At 39.3% G+C, this 26,208-nt stretch overlaps 1 protein-coding gene across 1 annotated transcript in view; it reads left to right on the plus strand.

Annotated features, from left to right (window-relative positions):
* The window catches only part of LOC143852479 (golgin Putative 1), a 54,158-nt gene that overhangs the window by 3,696 nt on the left and 24,254 nt on the right, over positions 1 to 26,208 (plus strand). The window contains exons 2-14 of the mRNA XM_077361866.1: positions 2,260 to 2,340; positions 2,532 to 2,578; positions 2,689 to 3,321; positions 3,441 to 3,503; positions 5,889 to 5,966; positions 6,277 to 6,480; positions 13,478 to 13,534; positions 13,682 to 13,756; positions 13,835 to 13,906; positions 19,685 to 19,747; positions 19,832 to 19,930; positions 20,173 to 20,250; positions 20,831 to 20,899. Of these exons, the coding sequence (XP_077217981.1) occupies positions 2,260 to 2,340; positions 2,532 to 2,578; positions 2,689 to 3,321; positions 3,441 to 3,503; positions 5,889 to 5,966; positions 6,277 to 6,480; positions 13,478 to 13,534; positions 13,682 to 13,756; positions 13,835 to 13,906; positions 19,685 to 19,747; positions 19,832 to 19,930; positions 20,173 to 20,250; positions 20,831 to 20,899 (1,619 nt within the window). The remainder of the gene's footprint in view (positions 1 to 2,259; positions 2,341 to 2,531; positions 2,579 to 2,688; positions 3,322 to 3,440; positions 3,504 to 5,888; positions 5,967 to 6,276; positions 6,481 to 13,477; positions 13,535 to 13,681; positions 13,757 to 13,834; positions 13,907 to 19,684; positions 19,748 to 19,831; positions 19,931 to 20,172; positions 20,251 to 20,830; positions 20,900 to 26,208) is intronic.

The raw sequence follows: 26,208 nt of genomic DNA on the forward strand, positions 1-26,208 counted from the left end.
TGTCCAACACAAATGCAGACATTTTAGCAATAACTGTCCAGCTATGAGGTAACACTTGTCCCTAGCTACCCAAAACGTTTCTCACCTATCTTCAGCATATCTTAAAGACTTGGTTCCCTTCAGACCTACCAAATGGTCCTCCCTTGCCTCTATCTCCATTCATCCAATATAATTGGGAGGAGGTATTTGTAGCTTGTAATAATGTGGGCTTTCCAGTTCTATTGATAGCTTCAACCATTGCTTTAATTCCCTACCTAATGCAGTGTCACCTCCCCTCCCTCTTCTCTTTTTGAATGGTATTTCACCATATTCCCTAGCTACCCAAAATGTTTCTCACCTATCTTCAGCATATCTTAAAGACTTGGTTCCGTTCAGACATACCAAATGGTCCTCCCTTGCCTCTATCTCCATTCATCCAATATAATTGGGAGGAGGTATTCGTTGCTTGTAATAATGTGGGCTTTCCAGTTCTATTGATAGCTTCAACCATTGCTTTGATTCCCTACCTAATGCAGTATCATTCCTTGGCATGTTTCTGGCATCTTCAATTTGTAGATGCCAAAATTTCTTCTTTGACTTCATCAGGGACATTGGGATCATCGCACATTACAATGTCAGCATGGTGTCCATTTTGTCAGCAAATCCCTCGGGAAAAATCTACAAGATAAGAATATTTTTCAACTCAGATTACCAATTGGGCACATGTTGATCCAGCCATCATCTTACAATGAACAAAAGGAAGCTAAATAGATGCACTTAGGATGGATGGGAAAAAAGGAACTTACGCTTTCAAAAGTCGGCCAGCGTAGGCTTGATCCCTCAACTCCATTTCAGTCTTCTAAAATTTTTGTTGATGACATCAACTCACAATGTCCGGGTTGTTGGAACTTTTCTATGTAAAACTACAATTTCAAAGAGTTCTTGTTTGATCTCTTGTTTGGCAATGCAATCTCTTAAAGTCATACATAGTGATTGGAAAAGGTTTGTAGAAGAAAGACATAGAAAGAAAGGTATTTGAGAACTTATGGGGAAGGAGGGATTTTCAACCAAATTAGGATTTTAGTCTTCTTTGATCCCTTAAGAATTTTGTTGAGAGAGGAGAGGAGAGAAGAGAGAAAAATGAGAGGAAAGGTAAGTTAGAGAGCTATGCTCCCCCTCACCAATGTATTTATATAAAATGAAGAGTTACAAAGATCAAAATGCCCTTAGGCACACATACAACATCTAACACTCCCCCTCAAGCTGGAATGTATATATAATACAGTCCTAGCTTTGCGAAGGAAGAGGAGGGGGGGGGTTGTGTCTGATGAGAGTGGCGAGAGTGGGGGTGGGTGCTGTTGGGGTGTGCGAGGGAGGATGGGGAGGGGTCTGATGGGAGGCGTGGAGATGGGAGGTAGAGAGGGATGAGAGAGATAGGGATGAGGGTAGGGTTTGGGGATGGAGATCGTTAGGGTTTGGCTAGGGTTAGGGTTTGGACCAAGGAGGAAGAGGAAGAAGAAGAGAGGAGGAACAATGGGGGTCCCTAGGGGATCAAAACTCTAGGGCTTTGATACCATGTTGAGAGAGGAGAGAAGAGGGAAAAATGAGAGGAATGGTAAGTTAGAGAGCTATGCTTCCTCCTCACGAATGTATTTATATAAAAGGAAGAGGTACAAGGACCAAAGTGCCCTTATGCACACATACAACATCTAACAAGTTTTATAAATCTAGGTATTCCCACTTATAAGTGGTGCTAAAATGATGTAGAGTGCCCTCCACGTGTTAATTCTCGCCCAAATGAGAGGGAATTGTAAATAACCCTGCAAGGTGGTTCTAACTCAATCTTCACAAATGGAAAATCTTTTAATGACCCTCTATATTTTTACACGAGCTTCAGTGGTTGCTCAACTTTTGTCTCCCTAAGGCTGGAATGGTTTCAAAACAGCCAGCAGTCGGTATAGGCTGAGATTCGAAAACCAGATGTTCTATTCATGGGTAGAAATTTATTAACTAATATATCTCCTGTACTTTTCCTCTCAGAAAATCTGAGCTTAATAATCTTTTGCACTTAGTACTAAAAAAAAGAAGCTAACATATGAGTCTCACACACCCCTGAGTTAGTCACTCCAATTAATGTGTTATCTACTTTTTCATATTCCGTATTTGAATCTTACATCAAACTTGATTTTCCCAAATCTTTATTTCTTATTTTAATAAAATTCAGAAATTGATATTTGGATATGTTTCAAGAGTCTAAAATAATTTGATGGCTGCAATCAGATATATTTGAAGTTGTAGATCGAAGAGCGAAGCTGGTTGTCAGTGAGCTGTCGAATGAACAGTCTGACCCAAAGCCTCCAGGTATAGGTCTCAATTCATCTCCTCTAAATTTTACCATGCTAAATAAGTACATATTTTATCATAAGTGGAGGTTAAGCCCCTCTTGTTTTGAGCATTTACAGATTCTCTCTTGACTCTGTGTGTTTCTTTCATATGGCAATTCACTGCTTATTTATTGATATTCTTATGTTTTTCTTTTGACAACCAATAAGCATCCAATGGACAAGAGTTTCAACCCAGGGCGACAAAATCAAAAGAGGTTTTTAACTGGCATATCCCCGAATTTGGACACTAAAACTGTTTCCATGTTCTTTAAGAACCCAATTAATGTTATTCATCGCATGGTGGCCCATATGATTTCTCTTACAGGGTAACTTGAGACGTTCCACTATTGAACCTCCTAAAACAAGCAATACTGAACGAGAGGAGATTAGCATACAAGCATCTGTTTCAAATGTTACGGCCGATAAAGATGAAGGCTCCACATCTGAAAATTCTGGGGCCATGCCCAACAATTTTACAGCCCATGCAAGCACAGACCCACTTTCTGATGTTAGTAAAGATACAGAAATTTTGAGTGTATCTTTACTGGAGACCCCTCCAGATGTTAGAAACCATGATGCTGATGCTATGGTGAAAGACTTGCCCATTGAGAATGGAGTAAAAGATGTCACTTCCTCCACAAATGGTGAGATTTCTATCGAGAATACAACAGAGGGGCCTGAAAAGTCCACTTCACCATCCACAGATGGAGTTGAGTTTGTGAATGGACACCATCCAGTTCCAGCTGATGCTGACCCAAAAGCCACATTAGCGAATGAGGACTTTTCTTTTAATATCAAACAAGGGAATCCTGAAAGTGAAATGGTGGAAATTCACAGTAATAGCAGCATTCAAGAGAAGGATGTGGAGGTATTGCCAGAGACTCTTCCAAATCCGACCAAGCAACAGGAACATATAACTGAGACCTCTCCCATGAGAGTGCAAGACCAACTTGATGAGGTGAAGTATGTGTTGCTGTGTAAAACATATCACATTACTTCGCAAATCCTAGTAGTTTGGATTTTTATTGGTTTAGCATCTGGGGTTATCATTGATTAGTCCCTATAGCTGGTTTGCAGGCTCAGGGACTGCTTAAAAGTGCAATTTCTACTGGTCAATCAAAAGAGGCCAGGTTAGCTAGGGTAAGATATCACTCTAATCGTGTTCAAAAAGGAAAAAGAGAGAGAAAATATATCACTTGTGTAAACTGGAAATCACAATAACTATTTCTTTATCTCTCTGCAAAGGAAGACTGTAATGTATTCTCATTTATGCATAGTCTATTCAGCTGGTAATATTTCATGCATGTGAGTTGCCTGTCTCTCACCACAAATAGAGCTATTTTGAATGTGACATTTTATACGATATCTAAGTAACTGGTTGTAGTCTCCATGACATATGGTTTATTTGCTAGGTTGGATGGAAATTGGTTTCTAATGGAACTGCAATGTTACTGTTAGACATATCCATATTCTAAATTTCTAACCTGTGACCTGTACCAGCCATTCAAAAAAAGAAAAAAAAACCTGTGACCTGTACAATTTATCCATATCATAGCTAGGATGATGGAATTGATGGGGGCTTAGATGTCAATGCTGTTTCATTTGGCATTTCATTTTGATCACTGGGGTGAGACGTTTCAGTGTTTCGTTTTGGGAACGATGCTAAGAGCAGAGTAATTTTTTTAAGAGTTAAAAATTAAAAAAAAAATCAAACAATAACAAACTGTTAGAAAAATATAAAAAACCATTATACGAACCAAATTTAACAGAAATGCACATTTTATACTTAAAACATCCAACATCAATGAAACTAAGAAAAATAAAAAGTTAATCATACAAATGCCAAGTCGTAAGCTGCATCATCATGATTGAATGGTGCCTCTCGTCATCACCACCGATAGCTCCATGAATATCACTAGGATCGACATCCTAATCTTCATCCTCTTTATCAAGATCAATGTCCTAATCTTCGTCGTCCTCATCAGGATGAATGCCCTCATATTTGCAAATAAATCAAATATAATGACAATAGAGATGAGTAGAAGGATTTGAGAACAAGAGAGGTGTGGAAATGAAGAAAAATGGAGGATTTGATGAATTTTTATAAAATGGTCAAAATAGGCAAAATGTTCAAAAATAGAAATTACTTGTTAGATGGGTAAAAGAGTTCGGTACTTACTGCCTATTGAGAGAACCGGGTTGCTGTAACTTCTGTGCTGCTCAGTTCCGTTGCGGGCATACAACAAAACCTATAAGAGCCCTTTCTTTCATATGAGCGAGGCCATTTCTCTGCTTTGTTTGGTTCCAGCCTGGCCTACAAAAACTATCATCGTCTTCTCATTAAAAAAAAAAAACAGTTTAGTACTTTCTTTTCACATTAAACGTAGCTTACCAGCAGTGAGTATAAAGGGGCGAATATGTGAAAAAGGCAGTGAATTTATCATCTCCCTATATATCTCGGTCTAAGTATATTTTATGAGTTGGCTGAATGGTTAAGATTTGAGTTCAAATGGAATATGACCTTCGATCGACGATGTGGCGTATTCTATCCTTACCGAATTTGTTCTATTAAGTGTAATGTGAAAATCTCCTTTATGCACACGCACATAATATATGGGACTTGTCGTTGATAGCCATAATATGCAATGTTTTTTGGCAAGCCAGTTTGTCTTATTTTCTATGATTTGTGGACACGGACACGAGTGTCGCGTTTCGACACAGACACGGGGTGTCGGACACGGCAAACTCCCAAAATTTAGAAACGGGGACACATCTAAAATTGAAAGTACATATACTCATGATTTGTGGACACAGATTCGTGTGCAAAGTTTCGACCAAGTTTCAACACGGATATGAGGTATCTGACATGGAAACCCCTAAAAAACTAGAAATAATGTCACATTCATACACATACATACATATAAAGTTGCTAACGCTCTAGCAGTACATCTAAAAGTGTCTAAAGGAGTGTCGACACGTGTGAACACGGGTGTCGTGTCGGACACGACACGACACGTGTGTCGGCAATAAATTCGAAGTGTCGGCCAAATCATAGTTATTTTATTTCTTGAAGGAGACAATTTTCTTTTTTCCTCTGGGATCTGATTTGATTTGAAGAGAAAAGAAAATAATGTCCAAACCAAAAACATCAACACAACCTTCAAACTCAGTAGTTTCATTTTTCAGTTACTTCCGCCATCAAAAATTCAAAATTCTCTATTGTTAGATAGTTGTTCTTCTTGACAAAAATGTGAAAAAAAAGATAGTGGGAAGCGGTATGAAATTTATTTAATTGAAGGCACTGATATTTGGCAACACCCACTAAGAACTTCAACTTTGAATATTTTACTGAAATGCCATATATGCTCAAGCTAGTGGATTAGAACATTCATTTTTCAAAACTCTGCTTGAAAATGTTAAGTATATCATGCTTTTACTTTTGAAGTTTGAGAATATGTCAATTAATGTTTTCTGACCCTGATATCTATTGAATTCTTAATCAATCTCTCTTCTATGAATGCCCAGGTTTGTGCTGGACTTTCATCTCGCCTTCAAGAATACAAGTCCGAAAATTCCCAACTGGAGGTGCTTCTGGTTGCTGAGGTGAAATGCTGTTCTCTTACATCATTACATTATTTATGTAATGCTTCAGGCTACCAATATGTTTTATAAGCATAAATTAAAATTTCGGTTTCGGACCCTACCGAAACTGATTTTTTTTTTTTTTTCAAATTTCATTCATTTCAGCCGATTTTTTTGCAATTTCAGTCAAAATGACCAAATTTCAATCGAAATCTGAAATTTTGGATTTCGGTATTTGGATTTTGGTTGAAATTTAAAACTATGCCGATAAGTATTGTTATGGCATTGAAAGTATACCGTGTTATTTACTAGTTAATCTCCTTCTTAACAGAGAGAGCGTAGTAATTCGTTTGAGGCTCATGTAAAACAGCTACAACACGACTTATCTGTATCCAAGATTGCAGTAAACAAAATTGAATCAAATATGGGAGATGCTTTGGCTGCAAAAACTTCAGAGATCGAGGCTCTTGTCAGTTCAAATGATGCACTGAAAAAACAGGCTGCTGTTTCTGAAGGAAAGCTTGCATCATTGCAGGTGATTTAATCTCATATATCAATTTCACTTTTCTTCTTAAAACTTTGATAAATTATGTTCCCTATAGTGGAATACCGGAATGCTATTATTTGGAGGAAGAATATAACGGAAGAATATAACTTTCCCAGTTGGACCTGTTAGTAAAATCTACATTCAAATGCATTGTTATCACTTAAAGCTTTAACCAGCATTAATATAGTAATGTCTCAGCTTTTTCCAAGCCATGTCATCTTGGAACTACCATCATTTTGGTGGAAAGTTTAGATCATGTGCTCTTTTATCTGGAAGTAATTGCTAGTTTTTCCTCCAACCATGTTGATGTTTCTGTGAAATTTTTTCTTCCATTTGCCATTAATGAAAGTAATGGGATAGTTAAGGGAAATTGGGTTTCCTAATTATCAAGCCATATGCTTCTTTAGTTTCAGCCTTTTGAATGTAAAGGTGTTATTAGGCTGGGGAAAGCGTATGATAGGGTTCCCAGGAGTGTTATTTGGTTGGTCCTTGAAAGGAAAAAAGTGCCTACTAAATTTGTTGATGTGATTAAGGATATGTACAATGGAGCAGTAACTAGTGTCAGAACCACAGATGGCACGTCTAGTGACTTTCCAATTACAATAGGGCTGCACCAAGGATCAGCTCTAAGCCCTTATCTTTTTACGCTAGTTATGGATGAGCTTACGGAGGGTATCCAGGATGAGGTGCCGTGGTGTATGTTATTTGCAGATGACATAGTATTAATCGAGAAAACCAACGCAGGAGTAAATGCTAAATTAGAGTTATGGAGAACTACTTTGGAATCTAAAGGTTTTAGACTGAGTAGGACTAAGACATAATATATGGAATGCAACTTTAGTAATGTAAGGAGGCGGGACGAGGATGTAGTAAATATGACTGGACATGAGGTACGTAAGAGGGATATCTTTCGCTATCTTGGTTCAATTTTACATAAGGAAGAAGAGATTGAAGAGGATGTTAACCATAGAATAAGAGCAGGTTGGTTGAAGTGGAAGCTTGCCTCAGGAGTTCTGTGCGACTATAAAATCCCTACCAAGTTGAAGGGAAAGTTTTATAAGAGCTGTGAGGCCAGCCATGCTGGCCACCAAGAAGCAGCATGCGCATAAGATGAGTGTAGCGGAGATGCGAATGCTTAGATGGATGTGCGGCCACACAAGGTTAGATAGAATTAAAAATGAAGACATTCGTAAAAGGTGGAGGTGGCTCTAATTGAGGAGAAGATGAGAGAGCACCACTTAAGATGGTTTGGACATATCCAACGTAGACCTTTGGATCCTTCGATGAGAAGAGGCGACTCGTGCCAAATTGATATGGAGTAAGAAGAGGTAGGGGCAGACCGAAAACAACTTGGGTAGAAACATTGAGGAAAGACTTGATAGCTAGGAACATAACATAGAACTTGGCGTTGGATAGGATAGAATGGAAGAAAATAATCCACGTAGAAGAACCCAACTAGAACTAGGATTAGAGCCGCGTAGATTCCTTTTACCTTCTTCATGAATTTTTTCTAAAGGATTCCTTTAGCCGACCCAACTAGTTTGGGACAAAGGCTTTGTTGAGTTGAATTGAGTATTAGGCTGGGGAGCTCACTGCTTCTCTTCTTTCTACAAAATTCTTCGTTTAAAGGAAGAAAAAAAAGAGGTAGTGCTACTGGCTGGGAATGTAGTCTGGAATTAAAAGTAGCCGCAATTAATATTGTAATCTAATAGTAATCTCTATCCACACACACGCACACAAGACTTCCTAAAAATTACGGCTACTTTTTAATTTCAGACTACATTCCCAGCCAGTAGGACTTGCTCTTTTTCTTTTTTTTTGTATGTGTGTATATAGATAGAGATTGATATTCCCACTTCCTATATGCAATAATGGAACGGCCTGTCATGTTCTGATATTCCACAGGCCGGGGCTTTAAGAGTTGCCCCAGCCAGTTATGTTCTTTTCACATCATCTTGTTTTCTGTGTATGCTACCTGACTGAACCGTAAGAAGAAAGAAGAAAAGGAAATCAGGAAGAAGACAGGTGAGAAAAGAGAGGAAGAAGAGGAGCCAGCATCGAGGGGCGACAGTGAAATTATAAGGCTTTTCTAGGTTGAGATGATTCTTGGTGATTTCTTCGTAGAAAATGTCATCAAGAACCAAATCTAAGACTTTGAGTAGTATAACTGGCCACCATGGATGAAGTGGTAATTCTCCTGTGGCACTTTTTTTCCACGTGAGGCTAACCACCAGGTCATAGCCCATATTTAGAATATGTAGAAATTGTATATAAAACTCAAAATGTATGAACTTTTAACACAGATTTTTTTCTGAGTAGTGGAGTTAGGATCTTGGGATCTGGTTGTTTAAACTAATAGAAGATACTGGCTCAGTAATGACGACGATTTACGTGTCTAAACCAAGATAAATGCGCAAAAAGGATTTTACCCCGTGTTGGATATGCTTTTGGACCTCAGTTTTATGATGTCTTATGCCCTGTTCTGACTTTTGGGTAACATGGAAAGAATCCCTTCCAATCTATTTATAAGTCCAAAATTAAGATGATTACGTTGAAGGATTTTACCTCAGGTTAGATTTACCTTTGGCGATATCTTCTGATCTTTTGCTCTACACAAATGGATGTGTGCTGCTGGCTGTTACAAAAATCTTATTAGAGCTTCCATCTGTTACAAAATTTTATTAGTGATTCAGATCCAAATCCTTGATTGTCTTCGGCAGGGTATGATGCAAATCGAAGAAATATTCAAATGAAAAAAATGATGCAAATACACGACTGACAAAGAATATGGATCGTTCTATATGCCTCTGGCGAGCTTGGCTTGGTAAGTGGTAACCGACTGCCACCACCGCTGCCACCTCGAATATCAGTCGTTCGTTCTCTAATCTAACGACGATCGAAAGTAGAAGAGAGGGTGTGCTGTGTGCTGGTGTTGGTGGAAGGTGAAGTGAGTGATTTTCCACAAGAAACACTAGGTTTCTAGTTGTTCCTATTATTTTCTTCTTCTTCTTCTTTTTTTCCGTTATAACAAGAAGACAACTGAGGGCATGTTATTACATATAGGGCATGGAGTTATCATTTCCCTATGTGTGTGTTATTCCACTCATGGAATGAACGAGTTTTACATTATTTCATTGTTCCAGTTCTTTGAAAGTTTTTAGTGTGATTTCATCTCTACAGGTATTAACAGTCTTATTGGTATTTCTTTCATTCCTTTATTTTCTTCTTGTTTAACTCTGCTACTTTATTTTCTCTTGTGATGCATTAGAATTGTATATCATTTCCTTATTTGTGTGTGTGTCTGCACGTGTGCGCTCGTGTGCGTGCTACACAATCATTGACTTGCCTGCATCAACTCCTTTTAATATTCGCCTACTAATGATCCAAGTCTGAGTTTAAATGCTGTAAATTTTCCACATTATGTTTGAGTTTCTTGACCACCCATCCAGGTTTGAACGGCATAACTTTAATAATGTGTTTTGAGTTAAATATGAGTTACGTACTATCCCCTGCCAATGCTTTTATTCTTTTAAGTCACAACATCTAGATTCATGTGTTTGTAACATAACCTCCAGTAGTCTTCATGTGTCAATTATATTGTAGTGTAACGTCTTCAGACCAACAGGTAAAGGTTATTTCCCCAACTTCATTGATGTGGGGCATTTTGTCTGAACGTCATTGATGTGGGGCATTTTGTCTACTTTTACAAAGTCACAACCATATGGAAAGATGTTCTGAAGGGCAGACTTTCTTCTACCCGAGGTCATGCCTTTTTTTTTAAATGGATGTTTTATTAAATAAAATAATAGATCCAGTGACCAAGGTGGTCATAGCTATAATACAAAAGTGGCCAAGCTAAGTACACCAAATAAGAAGGACGTCAAAGAAGTAAAAAGTCAAAAATCTCCAAGGATGCCCTATCTACCCCAGAGCAGGCCTAACGGTCTGCCTCTCTCTCAGTCAGCCTCTTAATATACTGGAAGAGGACTAGACTTCGTTCCACACGATCCAGAATCTCATCAATCTTGATAGAATCGGTCCGGTACGGAAGGATTCGAACATCTGAGTAACTGGACCAAAACCCACTGCCTTACCACTTGGCCACACCCCATTTAGATTTCAATCCGAGATCCAGAATCTCATCAATCAGCTCCAAAGATCTCCACGGGGTGAGGATAGCTTTTGTTTATCCATCTTATGACATTAAGGGAATCCCCTTCAACCAAGGTTTTAAATTTCGGTTTCGGAAACCGAAATGTTTCGGTTTCGGGCCAAAATTTCAGCCCAAATCATGTAAAAATATGATTATGATTTTGTTTATTTTTTTAATTTTAGGCCAAAATGTCTAAAATTTCGGTTGAAATTTCGGCCATTTCGGTGGAAATTATAACATTTCGGTGTACATTTTAAAATTTTCAGTGGAAATTTTGTAAGAAAAGTCCAAAAATGAAATTTCAACCAAAATTTCAGCCAATTCTTGTAAAGAAACGACTTCATGTGATTTTCGTTTCGGTTTGTGCCGAAACCGAAATAATTCGGCAGAAACGTTTTGTTTCAGCCGAAATTTAAAACCATGCCTTCAACACTGTTGCTATCCAAATCTCTGGGGTCCGTGATCCTGATACCCTGCAAAATAGACCTCACTTCCGCCTCATTAGAGTCCTTAAACCTAATAGGCCCCAAATAGGCCCCAAAGTACCATTCTCATATATTAGGGGCCCTCCATTGCCAGCAGGACCCAGATTACCTATGCTTGACCCGTCGGAGTTTATCTTTAGTCATCCAGGCCCAGGGTCCTTTCCTTAGACGAATAAATCTCCTTCTAACATCATTTGATATCTGAGGAGAAGTACAACCTAAATTCAGCAAGGATTCTAGCCCAAGAGATAATAAACGATATAATAATCGAGTTGGTAAATGAAGAACCTTTCTTTCCTAAGAGCCCAAAGAGTTGTGAGAAGTGCTAACTTCCAAAGGATAATCCCTTTACTGGGCCAAGTAGCATAAAACCGGCTATGAAGGTTGGTCAACCAGGCGGGGAAAATCCATGACATCCTGAACCTCTTAAGGATCTGGGTCCACACATCTCTAGAAAACCTACAATGGAGGAGCGAATGATTTATAGATTACCCTGCTTCCAAACACAGAGTGCAGTGGTTGATGACGAGCATATGTTGACTCCGAAGATGATGTCTCTATTTTGTCCTAAAGTGTTGTCCATCCAAATGCGCAGACTCTAAGCGGAGCCGGAGAGCTTCTAACTCGAAATAGTGACGAATATAGAGGGCAAGAGGCTATTTGGTTGTAAAAAGACTTAACACTGAAAGACCGAAGGGAGTTCAAAATCAAACCCTTTTATCTCTGACAGATTTTTCAATATAATGAGCTTCCAAAGTGTCAATGAGCTGGGCTATCCTGTCGACTTCCCAGTCAAAAAGTTTCGTCTAAAGTTTAACTTCCATGAGACCTTGCCCCCTTCCCTCTGAAAACAATCTTCAACGAACACTTCTCTATTTATGGTCACTCCAAACATATCTGGGAGTGAGCCTTTAAGCGCCACTTATGAGTACCACTTGTCTTGCCAAAGCTTCACTCTATCCCTTGCGTGTAATTTGTATTTGATTCTGTTATACGCTACATTGAAGATGAAGATGAGAGTAGAGAAGATAGTTTAGAGAGAAGAAGTAAAAGGAGAGAACCGTACTGTCTCTCACGCACATCATATATAAATATATGGGTGGATACATATGGAAAGACATAAATACCCCTAAACAGGGGTGCGCACATATATTCAACAGATTCCTTTAAGGAATTTATGCTTTTGTCTCAGAACATCCCTTCACACTGTTAGTCCCCCCATTCTGTACTTGTCTTAGAGATTCAATTCCCAGGGCAAGCCCTGCATATACTTTCAATAATCCAAAGCTGATCCCTTTCCTCTCCAAACCTCAACAACCATTTACCCCATAGGGCTTCATCGACTCTTTGCAGTCTGTGTATTCCAAGGCTCCACACTTTGCTCGGTTTGCATACATCCTCCCAACAAACAAGGTGCATCTTTTTCTCATCCTCGGAGCTGCCCCACAGGAAGTTTCTTTGAATTTGCCCCTTGGCAAGAGGTGGTAAATAGGGATATTAGTGAGTACTGCTTTGTTTAGAGTGATCCTCCCCCCTAACGATACTAGATGCCACTTCATTGATAATCTTCTCTCCACCCTTTTGACGATCAGATCCCATACTCTCTTCATAGGGCTACCCTCACTGAGCGGTAACCCTAACTGGTAGGAAACTCTTCCACAGACCGCCCTAGTACTTCAGCCAATCTTCCTTTTTCTTCATCAGTGACATGAATAGCAAGGAGTTTGGATTTCTGGAAATTGGATCTTTGATGACTAGCCACCACCTCATCGCATTGAAGCATAATTTTTAATTTCAGGATTGTCATTGTTTGCTTTTCTAAAAATCAAAGCATAATCAGCTAACCAGAGATGAGAAACTTCCATCCCCTGGGCTCCAATACTAAATCCCTTGATCAGATCGCATTCCTTTATCCGACATTCTCCTAAGAGTTTCTACTATGACCACAAAAAAGGCAAGGAGGGGATCTCCATGCCTCAATCCTCAGGGGCCACATAATTCCAGCTAACTCTACATCCCATTTCTCTGATTACAGCTTTGTTCATGAAATCCATCCTAGTTTCTTGAAGACATGCCAACTCCGGTCTATGCTCATTGACCATTTGTTTCACCAAGGTGCATGAGGTCATGCTTAACTAAAATATTTAATATATACAATATTAGATGTTTCTTATTAAGCCGATTCAGTTTTCATTTTACTATTTTGATGCATCCCTTATGATGTCAAACATATATGATATATCTATGCTCTGCTCATGATCTAAAGTTTGATATCTGTTTGTAAGCTACCTACATGGATTATAAATATTTCTGGCAATGATAACAGTACTTCTATATCTCTATCCAGGCAAACATGGAATCTTTAATGAGAAGCCGAGAATTAACAGAGACAAGAATGTTGCAGGTGAGTTTATCGGATCTCTAGCACCAAAGTTTTCTATGTTTGGATCCTGGGAAAAAGATCGACTTTATTTGGTTTTTTTTTTGTTTGATTTTTTAAAATTTGTTATTCAGTATTTACACAAGTAGTACACATGTTTTTGTTTACTAGGCTCTACGTGAAGAGCTCGCATCTGTGGATCGCAGGGCAGAAGAGGAGCGTGCAGCACATAATGCTACCCAAATGGTTTTGTCTTAGAACTATCTGACTTCTTGATTTTGCCTAAGTATTTTTCCTTCTCATTTATTTGTATTCGAATAACAGGCTGCCATGGAAAGAGAAGTAGAGCTTGAACATAGAGCTGTTGAAGCATCTATGGCTCTTGCTAGGGTCCAGGTATTGAAATATCTCTAGATGTCTTTGTTACATGCAGTCGTACCATATGCAGCTACTATTGCTTATATTCGTAAAGTCGAAGAATTAAAATATGTTATGAGTTTCTATTATATTTTTCCGACGCCGCTAGTTGGATTTTCGTTAATTTGGAGAAACATCTCTAGATGTCTTTGTTACATACAGTCGTACCATATGCATCTATTATTGCTAATATTCGTAAAGTCGTAAAGTCAACGAATTAAGATATGGTATGAGTTTCTATTATATTTTTCGACGACGCTAGTTGGATTCTCGTTAATTTGGAGATCAACTGCCAAAAGTTTTCCTGACGCATCACCTTCATGGCATCAAGTTTGCAACTTCTTCTTGTGTGGATCCTAGTATTTTTTTTAAACAAGCTCAACTCCGTTAGAGATTGAACTGTTTTTTTTCTTTTTTAGTTAGTTTTATACTGTTGCAATGGACCCTGAACATTAAGAAACTGATAATGCAGCTAGCTGTACGTTTATAGATTACACATTTGATAGTTCAATTGGTAATATCATTTACTTTTACGAGTTAACTATACGTTTTACTGAGGATGCTTAACTTAACTATTTTGGGTTTATAGTAAACATGGCATTCCATGTGGAAGGCCAATTTCTGGATGTCTTACTAACTGGTTTTGTCCTCATTTACACAGTGAAACTAAACTCATTTGTAGGAATACCAAAAACACATTGTACAAGAAAAACTATTCCAGTATCTTGTCAAACGCCATGGTTTGCCACAAGTGCTGTCACTCCATCGTATGAATTCGCGAGTCACCATCATTATCCACAAACATAAAAACTGAAAGGATACTTTTCCTTCAGGCCACTTCTGAGGGCCTTAATCTTTGCTACTGTTGCAATCCCAAGAACCAGAAAGAGGAAAACAAGAACACTCTCATACAGACAAGTCAATTAAAACCTTTGCTACTGCCATCGAATTTCTGCTGAAGGCGCTCTTTCCCCAAGTATTCTGACAACTGAGCTCTTGATCTGATGATTCAGTATGTGATGACAGTGTTCAGAAATCTCTCAAATTAGTACATTGTGTTTTTTTTGCTTCTCATAGCTATATTGAGCTGCGGAACATTTAGTATGTGATGGCAGTGTTCAGAAATCTCTGGAATTAGTATATTGTGCTTTTTGTCTTTTCATATTCAACAGCTGGATGTGCTTTGGTTTCTAATTTAGCAGTTAATAAGCATTATTTCTGTGCTTCGGTTTCCAAGTCAGGAGTTAATACAATTAATTCCAGTAAGAGGCGATTTTTGAATTGTTCCTTTAAGGAGGTGGGCCACCCTATTAAGCCAAAGGATGAAAATAAATATTTATTAGTGGCTGGACCCCCTATCTGGAATGGAGGAAAAGCAATGCAGAGTAGTGATGCGTAGCGGAAGTTCTGATACCAAATTAATGCACAGTTTCTATAGCAGAAGCTTTGGTTGAGGTTAGGGATGCATTAAATGGAAAGGGAAGGAAAAATGGGAAGGAAAACTAAAGAAAAAAGAGGAAAAGGGATGGAAAAGGAATGTGGAAAAGTTGAAAGGGTTGTTGGAAAAGACTAAAAGTGGTGAAAGTGAAACTAATGGCCGTCTTTATCAAAAGGAAAGTGGTTGTGTAGGGAATCCTACAGGTCATCTAATGGATTTTATTAAGGTGTAAATGGGTGATTGGAAGTTGGTTAAAGGATCAAGAAATGGTAGTAAGGTGATTCTTGGCTTGTTGAAGTAAATCAAGACGGTTAAAGGAACCCAGGTGATTGATGGTTAAAGATTGTTGGGAGGTTAAAAATAGTCAAGAAGTTGTTAATCGGTTAGAAAATTGGGGTGGTGGTAAAAATAAAATAAAAAGGGTGATCAGCTATAAAAGGTTATGCAAGGTGCGTGGAATAAAGGTGGTTAGGGGTCTTGCTAAAAGGAAAGGAGCATGTGAGGTGATCAGCTGCTGTTTATAACAGATTTTGGTGGTGAAATCGATTGATACGGGGTGGCTGAAGGTCAAAGTAAGGTGCTGCTGGGCAGCTGTTGGAAGGCTAGCTGGGCAGTTTTGGGAGTAAATATGATGCATGTTTAGGGGGTTTGTTGTCTGAGAAAAAAGTGTTTTGGGGTTGTGGCTTATGGTTGAGAATGAAAAGAATGTTGGCTGTTTGGAAGGGGTTCAAACACAAGGTCTCAGGTGACTTAAAACTGCTAGTTTTAAGAGACACTATGTGGCTGAGTTGTGGGGAAAAGGGTGCCTAAAAACTAGGATCTTGTTGGGTTTTTTTTGCATCTAACAGAGAACAGGAAAAGTGGATGCCGGTAGCTATTCCCAGGTTTGGTTTTTGGCATCAAACAACTAGCGAGAAGGTGGTCGATTGCTAGGAGTTTGAACTGAGAAAAAAGGTGGCTCTCGGTTAAAGGAAGGGGCTGATTTGTAGGCTCTCGGTTAAAGGAAGGAGCTGATTTGTAGGTTTGTTTGGTGACCCAAAAATCTGGTTTGATTTTCTTGAGGCAAAAGATGGCTGATGAAACACACCTGCAGGTGATGATGGCTGCGGTAAGAAGAGAAGCAAGTAGGCTGTTTCTTGTGGCTGTTGATGGCTGCTTGTACTCGGTCTCTATTGGCGGCAACTCTCCAGCAGAACTTGGCTGTTCTTCTGCTGCTCATGGACTAAAATAAATTTTATTTCATTAATCAAAGGCTTCAAAATTGTTTATAATATGCATGGTTTTATAGAACCTGATTTGATCGTATCCTACCTAAACCAAACTTCCTAATTCTACCCAAACAAGGGAAAGAGAAAATGAATTACTTCCTCTATTTTCTCCAAAATTCGTCCAACTTGAAATCCTATATTTTCCTAAATACTTCCCTAATTTCTCTCCTAATTCAACTAGAACAATGTCTTTTATGGACCAATAAGAAATTACCAAATAAAAATAAAAGCTAAAATAAACTAATTTGGATCCTTGGTGAACAAGGACCGATAATTTACTCGTCATCCAATTTCTTCCAATCTGTGGATGATCTGCTTTCTGGAAACATGATCTGGCATAATCTCCCGTCTCTATCGTTGATCCGTATCATCTGAAAGTAGATCCGAGGGTCAGAATTGGTCCAATCATGGATTTGATGTGCTAGATCTTTGATCTTTGAGATCCTATTGATCCGACATCGATCTTGATAATCCAGTTTTGAATGGCTTGGATGCACCTGCATCAAAAAGGGTCTTTGGATAAATATCTTCCAATTAAAGAGAAGAAAACATCATTTAACAAGAATGATCCTGACCCGAATATAGAGGGGCACCCTTTACTTGTGGGCCCAGCTGAAGATGCAAACGGTCTCCAATTGCTATCAATTCCTCAGCTCACTACAGGAGTAGAGGGTAAGATGCACATCAAAAGAAAGGAGCCAATCATAGTCAAATCAATGGGGTCGTCAGATAATGGAGTGAATCTCTAGGCTTTCGAGGCTCCATTCCATTGGTCAGGCCCTCTTTTCCGCATGGATTGGTGGTTCCATCACCAGGTTCACCACTTAACGACACCTTTTCTTCATGTTCATTGCCTTCTTTATCCCTATCTAGACGTGTGGTTAGTCCCAGTGTTAGCAATGGAAACATCACATCCATATCCAAAGCTATAAATGATAGAGCTGAGGAGACAGCTTTTCCTGTTTTGAGGCCAAACATTGAATATTCGTTGACGGATGATTGTCGGTCTTCGGGTTCAAGTGATGAAATAATTGATGCCCATGTGTCGCTAATCAAGGAGGAAGCTGAATTCAACACTAAATCTATGAAGGAGGAAGCTGAATTCAACACTCAATGGAAGGCAGAAATAAAAAAGATTTGGCTTTATTTAACAGGGCGGAAATTAACCAGATAATTCAAAGACAAATGAACCGAAATGAGACAAGGAGAGAGTTGGAACGAAAGATTCTGAAAAATGCACTTGGTTGCATTGACAAACAACGAAAAGGAAGAAACTATAGGGGAGATTATTCCAAGTCTAAACGATGAAATTTAAAATTATGGCTTGGAACATTAAAGGAGTGGGTTCAGCCTCTAAAAGAAGGGCAGTAAGGAATTTTAGAACCACCTTAAATCTTGAAATCTTTTGTCTGCAAGAAGCCAAGAAGGCTTCTTGTTCTACTAAACTAGCGAGGGAGTTGTGGGGCCAGTGGCATTTTTATTGGACTCACATCCCAGGCTTTTCTCTAATTCTATTCAAGAGTTATCGTGGAGTTGGAGAACAACAGGCCTCGGTTCTCTTGGTTTGACATTATGGCATCTCTTACCTTTTGCTGTCATCTGGATTATTTGGAAGGAGAGGAATTCCCGTATCTTTGAAGGTAGAGGCTCGTCTCTCATGCGAATTGTTTGGAATATTAGATTCATAGTGGTTTCTTGTGCTTTGCAACAACATTCATTTTCAGGCTAGTCAACGGACACAGTTATAAGAAATTGAGACACATTTTTTATAGGTGGCATTCCAAAAGCAAAAGTGATAGCTAAATGGAAACCTCCTCCTAGAAACTCCATTAAACTCAATGTTGACGGTTGCTCCCTTGGCAACCCATGCATAACCGGTATTGGTGGCGTTTTTAGGAATTCTCTGGGTGACATTATCTACTATTTTCCTGGACCTATCGGAACCGCCGATTATTCAGAAGCCGAGGTCCTAGCTCTCCAATGATTGTCCATCTTCATCACCCAGATGGAAGGGAGCTTGGAAGTGGGAAGTGATTCATCCAATATGGTGTTGTGGGTTAAAGGGATTAACATCGGTCCGTGGAGATTCGCCAATCCATTGGATGAGATTAGAGATCTTTGTTTGCATGGTGCTTTCATTTTTTTCTCTCATATCTTGAAGTACGTACAATTTGGCTGATTGCCTTGCCAAATTGGGAGCTCCTAGAGCTACCTTGTATATGGGGCAATCTCTACCCCTGAAATGCACTTGTAATCATCATTTTCTAATAAATTTTATTGCTTTTAAAAAAATAGCCATCTTGAGCTGCTGAGCATTTTGGGTAATCTTTATCTGAACCGACTATTTTCCAGAAGAACAATTCATGTTTTCTATTTTAGGTTTTCCAGATGATCAAATGCATATCCAGATCAATGCGGTTTGACTTGGAAATTGCCGTAAGGCTTTCTTTTTGTGGACCAATGCATTTGAGTGGGAAAATGACTTTATCACTTCATGTGGAGGTTTATATGGCGTGTACATTTCCTTTTTCTACTGCCTACTTATATCCTTTCTTAGTCTGCTTTCTTGTCAACTATCAATCATGAAATGCATCCCCATCATAGGCAATATACTTTCAGAAAATCTTTAACGGTTCTCCCCATCAGAAAGCTTCTACCCGAAGCTGCAGTATAGAGAGCCTCCTGGGATCTACTTTTAAATTTACATGATATGAAAAGCTGCACCAAGTTTTAGATTGTTTTGTACTCATGTTCAGTATTGAAAACTTCACAGCTCTGTACTTACATTTTTTGCATGCTTTTCCATCCTGATTCATCTTATGCCTTAAGAGTGCTTTGTCCTTTTCTAGCGAACTCTTTGATCAACACAGTGTTACATGCAGTGTAGATTCTTCGTTGTTTTAACAAATGTTTACCATTATAGAGGTGGTTGTGCATTATTTCCTTAATTTTGTTATCTTTTTCAATTCCTGCACAGAAGTTTACATGTACAGAGTGATCTCTGCATCCATCATTTTCGTTTTGAGTTCTGACAAGGTGCTGTATGTTCAGCGAACCCTCGATGAGAGGACATCAAGGTCAGCAGAACTGGAGCAAAAAATGGTGTTGCTTGAGGTAGAGTGGTTTTTTTTTGGTGGAGACGAAAAGTTGTCTCAAATCATTCGGTCTGATACTCCAATATGTCCTACATTTTATCAGGTGGAATGTGCATCATTAAATCAAGAGCTGCAAGACATGGAGGCTCGTGCTCGTCGTGGACAGAAGAGGTCTCCTGAAGAAGCAAATCAGGCCCTTCAGGTAAAGAGTGTAAGATTATAGTAGTTTGATTTGTTGAAACTAATTAAAAGCTTTTGGCAGTTCAAATATAGGTTCTTGATTGCCAACCATTCCGGTATAGAACGTTTATATTTTAGAAACAGTTGAACATACATGTACTTTTCTCAAAAGTAGGACAGTCGAAGAGAATTGAAGGGTTTTTATCAGCTGTTTCCTTCATTTTCATTGAGTTCTGTTATTTACTCAAAGTTTCACGTAGCCAGGTACAGGCATGGCAGGAAGAAGTGGAGCGGGCACGCCAGGGTCAAAGAGACGCAGAGAGCAAGCTTTCTTCCTTGGAGGCAAGTTTCAGTAGTTCTTAGCCAACAGTATTAATTTTACATTTGTCTAAAAACTGAAACATTGAAGAAGCTTATATCTGTGTTTTTATAAGGTGTAATCCCGTGTAGTCCAGTATTTTTCAAAAATTACTGTACGGCTTACATCATAATATGATCCAAACCGTCAATTTGATGGGCCAAAACGTAAGCAGGTTGTGCCTCAAAAATCATCCTATGGAAATGATTTTATGGGCCTAACCTATTTAAGTTGTGGCCCATAAAATGGATGGTTTGGATTATCCTATGGTGTAGCCGTATGGTACTTTTTGAAACATATTGGACTATAAGGGCCCACACCATATAAACTCTCGCTTATATCTTAAATTGATCTTTTATTCTTCTAGCAATAAGTATATATAAACTGGAGAAAGCTTTACAAGTCTATTCAGTTTGTTAATATTCAATTTAATACCTTATTTATGTGGGCCCATTCCATATTTTCTGGCCCAGTTCTTATACATCCTAATATTTTGGTTTCTGAACTGTTTTTCTAAACCCCGTAACCCCCGTTACTTTGGATCTCCATTCTTATGTTTGTCAGGCTGAGATGCAAAAAATGAGAGTGGAAATGGCAGGCATGAAAAGAGATGCTGAGCATTATTCACGGCAGGTCAGATAGCTCTGGTTTTAATTTCCTTCTTCTCATAGGAATGCTTGCTTCTGTTTTGGCCCACATCCAAAAAAATTTGGAGCACCGATCTTGGTTTCTGGGAAACATGGCTTACTAGGGTGGGGCTGTTAGACATATGTACCGGATATAGATGCCTACTCCTATTTCTTCTAATATGCAGTCTTTCACAATGACATGTTTTAGAGTTGGAATCAAGAGCAGATGTCAAGCACTACAACCCTTTAATCCTAATGTATGCAATGTGCATTTCTAAATCTAAAATAAATGTATGTGCAAAGCGTTCTAAAATATATTCAAGCCGTGAAACCCAAGAAAAAGTACACAATTTATGTTTCTGCTGATTGACTTGTAAATATGCTTGGCTTAGACATTTGAAGAATTCTGTTCTTGTCACCTGGGTCAACTCCAACTTTCTCTACCATAAAGTATGTGCAATGATATTCATTCAAAGAAAATGTACATGCTCTGATATCAACTTTCCTTCAGTTTGCCTATGAAATGAAACTCCCCACGTCAATGGTCAAGTCGAGCGAGTCCCTTTTACCTTGACCTAGTTTTCTTCCAAGTCCAAGTTTTTCCCTACCAAGTCACATGGTTTTAAATTTCCCCGAAATTTTCCCGAACCGACCAAAATGTTTCCGTTTCCATTCCCACCGAAACGAAATCTCAATGAATTCATTCAACATCATTATTTCCTTTGAAATTTTGTCCAAAATTCTCGAAATTCATTCGACCAAAATGGTCGGAATGACAAAAAATAGGAAGTTGCTATGGTTTACATCGTATAAAGCTATTTTTTTATCTAAAAAAAGATCCTGTCATAATCTGTAAATAAAAAAACACTGCAAATCGAATAAACACATTTTTTCCTTGCAACTCTGTGATATTGACTTAGAGTTGGGGTCCTTGGAGGGAAGATTGGTCATTGGACTTTCTTTTACTTCATTACATTGTACTTTATTGACTTTACTGTTCCAGACATTTGTTACAACACATGTCACTAGGTGTTCGATGTGATGAAGCCATTATGGATGGCTTTCTTGTTTATGGGATGGTTTCTAAGTTTGTATTTGTGCTTATTCTAGTATTTCCTAAAGTTTCGTCTTGAAATTTTATCATTTGCACATGTTCTCATACGTTTCCGTGATTTTACAAGATTTCCACCGAAACCAAAATATTTCCATTTTCGTGTCAACTGAAATCCAAACAGGTAGATATATCGTATTATGCTGTGTGGGTATACTGGTCATCTCACTTCTTCCCTGGCATTCTCTTTCTGAATTTCTCCTTTTTTCGTCTTCGATATCTAGTGCAACATGGTATCAGAGCCCTAGGATTGTTGTTCCTTCTCTAAAAAAAAATGAAGAAGAATAAACTCTAGGGAAAGCCACCACCCACCCACCCCTCCCTCCCTCCACCCGCCCACCCCTCTCTAACCTATAGATAGATTGTTTCCGGTCCGGTTCGCGGGGACGAGAATCTCATTCCTGTCAAGCAAACCATAAATGTTTGTTTATTTGTCGACTCTTTTCGACTGCCTTACTAATATCACTAGTACAATAGCTATAACTAATACTTTTGTTAACTTACCAACTTCTCCAAAAGCTTAAGCTGTTGGAGGAAGGCGTTATTTATCTTTTATACTTTAACACTCCCCCGCACGTGTGGCCCACTTGGCAAACACGTGGCACATGTGGTCCCACTTTGAGCCGACCATCGCATGTGGAGTTTTGCTATCCGTGAGGTTTGAACTCGAGACCTTTGGCTCTGATACCATGTTAACTTACCAACTTCTCCAAAAGCTTAATCTGTTGGAGAAAGGCGTTATTTATCTTTTATACTTTAACAACTTTTTATAGTACCTAGTGCCAGCTTGAACTGCTGGAAAGGAAAGAAAAGAAAGAAAAAAAGATCCACTGCTTGAACAGCATGAGCGGAACTCTCGGTCTCTCTCATTACTTTGAACTCGAGACCTTTGGCTCTGATACCATGTTAACTTACCAACTTCTCCAAAAGCTTAAGCTGTTGGAGAAAGGCGTTATTTATCTTTTATACTTTAACAACTTTTTATAGTACCTACTGCCACCTTGAACTGCTGGAAAGGAAGGAAAAGAAAGAAAAAAAGATCCACTGCTTGAACAGCATGAGTCGGAACTCTCGGTCTCTCTCATTACTTTGGTTCCTATTATTCCTTACGGATATCAAAACTGTAAGGATTGCCTCCAGCCATGAGTTCCATATGACATAAGCGCTCTTGGGTGGGATGGGCCATCATTTGCTAGGTCTTTGAGTGCCCGCCGTACTACGTGGTTGGTGCACTAGGTTGATCGAGACCCTAACCTTTTTTGGGTTTTACTGGCTTTCCCCTAACCCAGTTTTTTCTTTGGGTTTTGCCTTCGCCCACCCCCCACCCATTTTTGGGGTTCCTCCACCCCCTCCTACTTTAGGTTTTTCTTCTCCGGTGCTCTCCGGACCCTATTTATTTATTCAGAATTGTTGTTCCCGTTCATCTGTGATGCTGTAAATTTTCTCCATCTGCATTAATGTTTTACTTGTCGGTTTGTGTTGGCAGTCCGCACGTAGGACTGGCTCGTGTGTTTGATCCCTTCGAATGGTGTGTTTGCTGAAGCTTGTCTGCTTTTGAGACTTGGGATCCTTTGTTGAAGTTGTGCCCTTCGTCGTTCCATAAATCAATCAAATCCATTATAGAAATCAGATCTATAAAATATATCTCACCATGGCCCAAATAATATCCAATGGAGGAAATGTAACTGTGGTGATAGGGTGTCAAGGTTTAAGGGAAAGGTTTCAAGGGAAAAGGGTTATAGAATAGGTTGCAGAAATAGAGATGGTAGGATCCGTACCCAGGAGCAGCATGCCAGGCTTCTTTCTTTGGTCGTTGTGATGCAGGAGGTATCCAAGAGAGAGAGAGAGAGAGAGAGACTGATCTCAGCTACAAGAGAGAAGGGGAAAACAAGGAGAGAAAGTAGAGAGAAGGAAGTAGCAAGAGGGACATTATGTGGGTTGAGATTAAGAAAGAGAAGCGGAGGTAAATATCGGAAGGAGAAGAAAGTGGGCAGCTATGATGGGATCACAATCATGGGTTAAAGGAACAAAAAGGGAGAGAGAGAGAGAGAGAGAGAGAGAGAGAGAGAGAGAGAGAGAGAGAGAGAGAGAGAGAGAGAGGTGGATGGTGGGCCAACCTGCCGTGAGGAAGAGGGAGAAGAGAAGTGGGAGAAAGGAGCATGAAGAGAGGAGAGGAGAAAGAGGGAAGCAGGGAGGAGGAAGAGAAGAACGGGGAAGAAGGGAGGAGCGGTTGCAACTGAGCTTGAGAGGAAGAAGTAAGGAAAAGAAGTCGAGAGAGAGCCTCCTAACAGATTTCTTCTTCTTTGGGGGGGGGGGTTCTGTTCTCTTTTTTGATATTCGAAAACTAGGGTGGGAGAGGGGCGTTGTGTTCTCTTTTTTGATATTCGAAAACTAGGGTGGGAGAGGGGCTAAGTTTTTTATATCGGAAAAGTGAGGGACTTAAGTAGTGAGCATAGGGGTAGCCAATAGGATAATAAGGGGTTTAAGTGGTGGGCCATGGTAGCGTAGGGAACCAATAGGGTTAATTTTTCAAATGGGTTTGGGCTTGGATCTAGAGTAGTGGGCCATGAGTGATGTGTAACTATAGTGGGCCATAGTATTTATGTGGACATCCCGCAGATGTAGGATCAATAAAATACAACTAAAGACTGAAATATATCCTAAATAAATAATAAACAAATGTCCATCAAGTAATAAAAAATAAAGTACTCCTAAGGTTGCTGGATCATATAACTTGCACTCCTACTCTTACATCACCAAGTGTTTTAATTCTTTCCTTCCCAAAGAAAATCTCTTTGAATCTTCTCAATCATATTGGCCACAAGGAAGCAGGATTCTTCCCTGGGAGTGGGGAACCTCGATTCCCGGAGTTCTCGAATCCGAAATGGGAATCTTCTCGAATCCCCAAAAACTGGGAATCCCGGTTTGGATTCCCCGGAAACCCGATTCCCACTTTTGGGAATTGCAGTTTATGATTCCTCGGAAACCCGATTCCTACTTTTGGGAATCACGGTTTAATGTCATGTGAAACGCGATTTCCCGGCGATTCCCCGGAAATTCCCTAGCGATGCCCACCTCCCCAGCGATTCCCCGACAATTCCCCAATGACTCCCCGGCGACTCTCCGGTGACTTCACAATTCCCGCTTCCGATCATCCCGGGAGACTTGATTCCGGCTTTCGATTCCCGCTCTGGCAACCTTGATTGGCCACCTCCATTGGGATTTTGAATAGAGAGAGAGAGAGGTATATGAGGAGGTTAGATCGTGCTGCCTTGATGAGAGGGATCCAAACGCCAAAGGAGAGGAAAGATTTCTTCCACCCAACAAACTTTTTTCACCTATTTAATAATGGAAGCAGTATCAAAAAGGGTTTTACACACTTCTTCATTCCAAGATGTTGGCGGAACATATCTGAACAACCGTTGTTTTACCTGAGAAGATTATGGCATGAAACAAAACCCTAAACTGCCTATATAATAGATATTGTGCAAAAAATAAAAGATTAAGCAAAAATATGTTCACATGAATGAAAATACAAAAGCCTAATCAAGTGGAGATGTGAGAGAATAAGAGAATCACTCGCCCAAAGGATAATCTCCAAATTATAGCCAAGCCCCGTATCAAGTTCACATTTTGGAGGATACAACCAAGAGGATCTCTCTCTCTCTCTCTAAAAAAAGAATTTGAAAAACCCTCCCTCTCCCCCTTATAAAATCTGATGTGAAAGGACATAATTACCCTCACTTAAGCCCCTTTTCGAATAAACGTAAATTAAGAGAAAAGACTAACTAGGGTGACTCATCTGAAGTGGAAGTTAGAGCGGCATATCATGGGATAAAGCATATGAGTAGAGAGGTTTATGATAGGGTGATAGTGGAAGGTGATTCCTCCAATGTTATTAGTTGGCTTTCGGGGAGAATGGTTCCCCCTTGGATATTCCTTAGCTACTTTGAGGAGATCTTTGATCTTACCTCGGACTCTTCTATTGTGTTAAGCATGTTAGGAGATCAGCTAATGGTGAAGATGACTCCCTTGCTAGATTAGGGATTCATAGATTGGGGTTGGAGTGGTTTTACTATCTGCCTCCGTGAACTGTTTTATTTTGAAGTTTTCTTTGTAATCCTTTTTATTCCTTGAGGACCATCTCGGTTCTCTTTTTCAATATATTGCCATTTCAAAAAAAAGAAGAAGAAGAAGAGAAA

Source organism: Tasmannia lanceolata, unplaced genomic scaffold, assembly GCF_043159265.1.
Source record: "Tasmannia lanceolata isolate RefF3 unplaced genomic scaffold, GAP_Taslan_0.1 ptg000003l, whole genome shotgun sequence".
Taxonomy (NCBI): domain Eukaryota; kingdom Viridiplantae; phylum Streptophyta; class Magnoliopsida; order Canellales; family Winteraceae; genus Tasmannia; species Tasmannia lanceolata.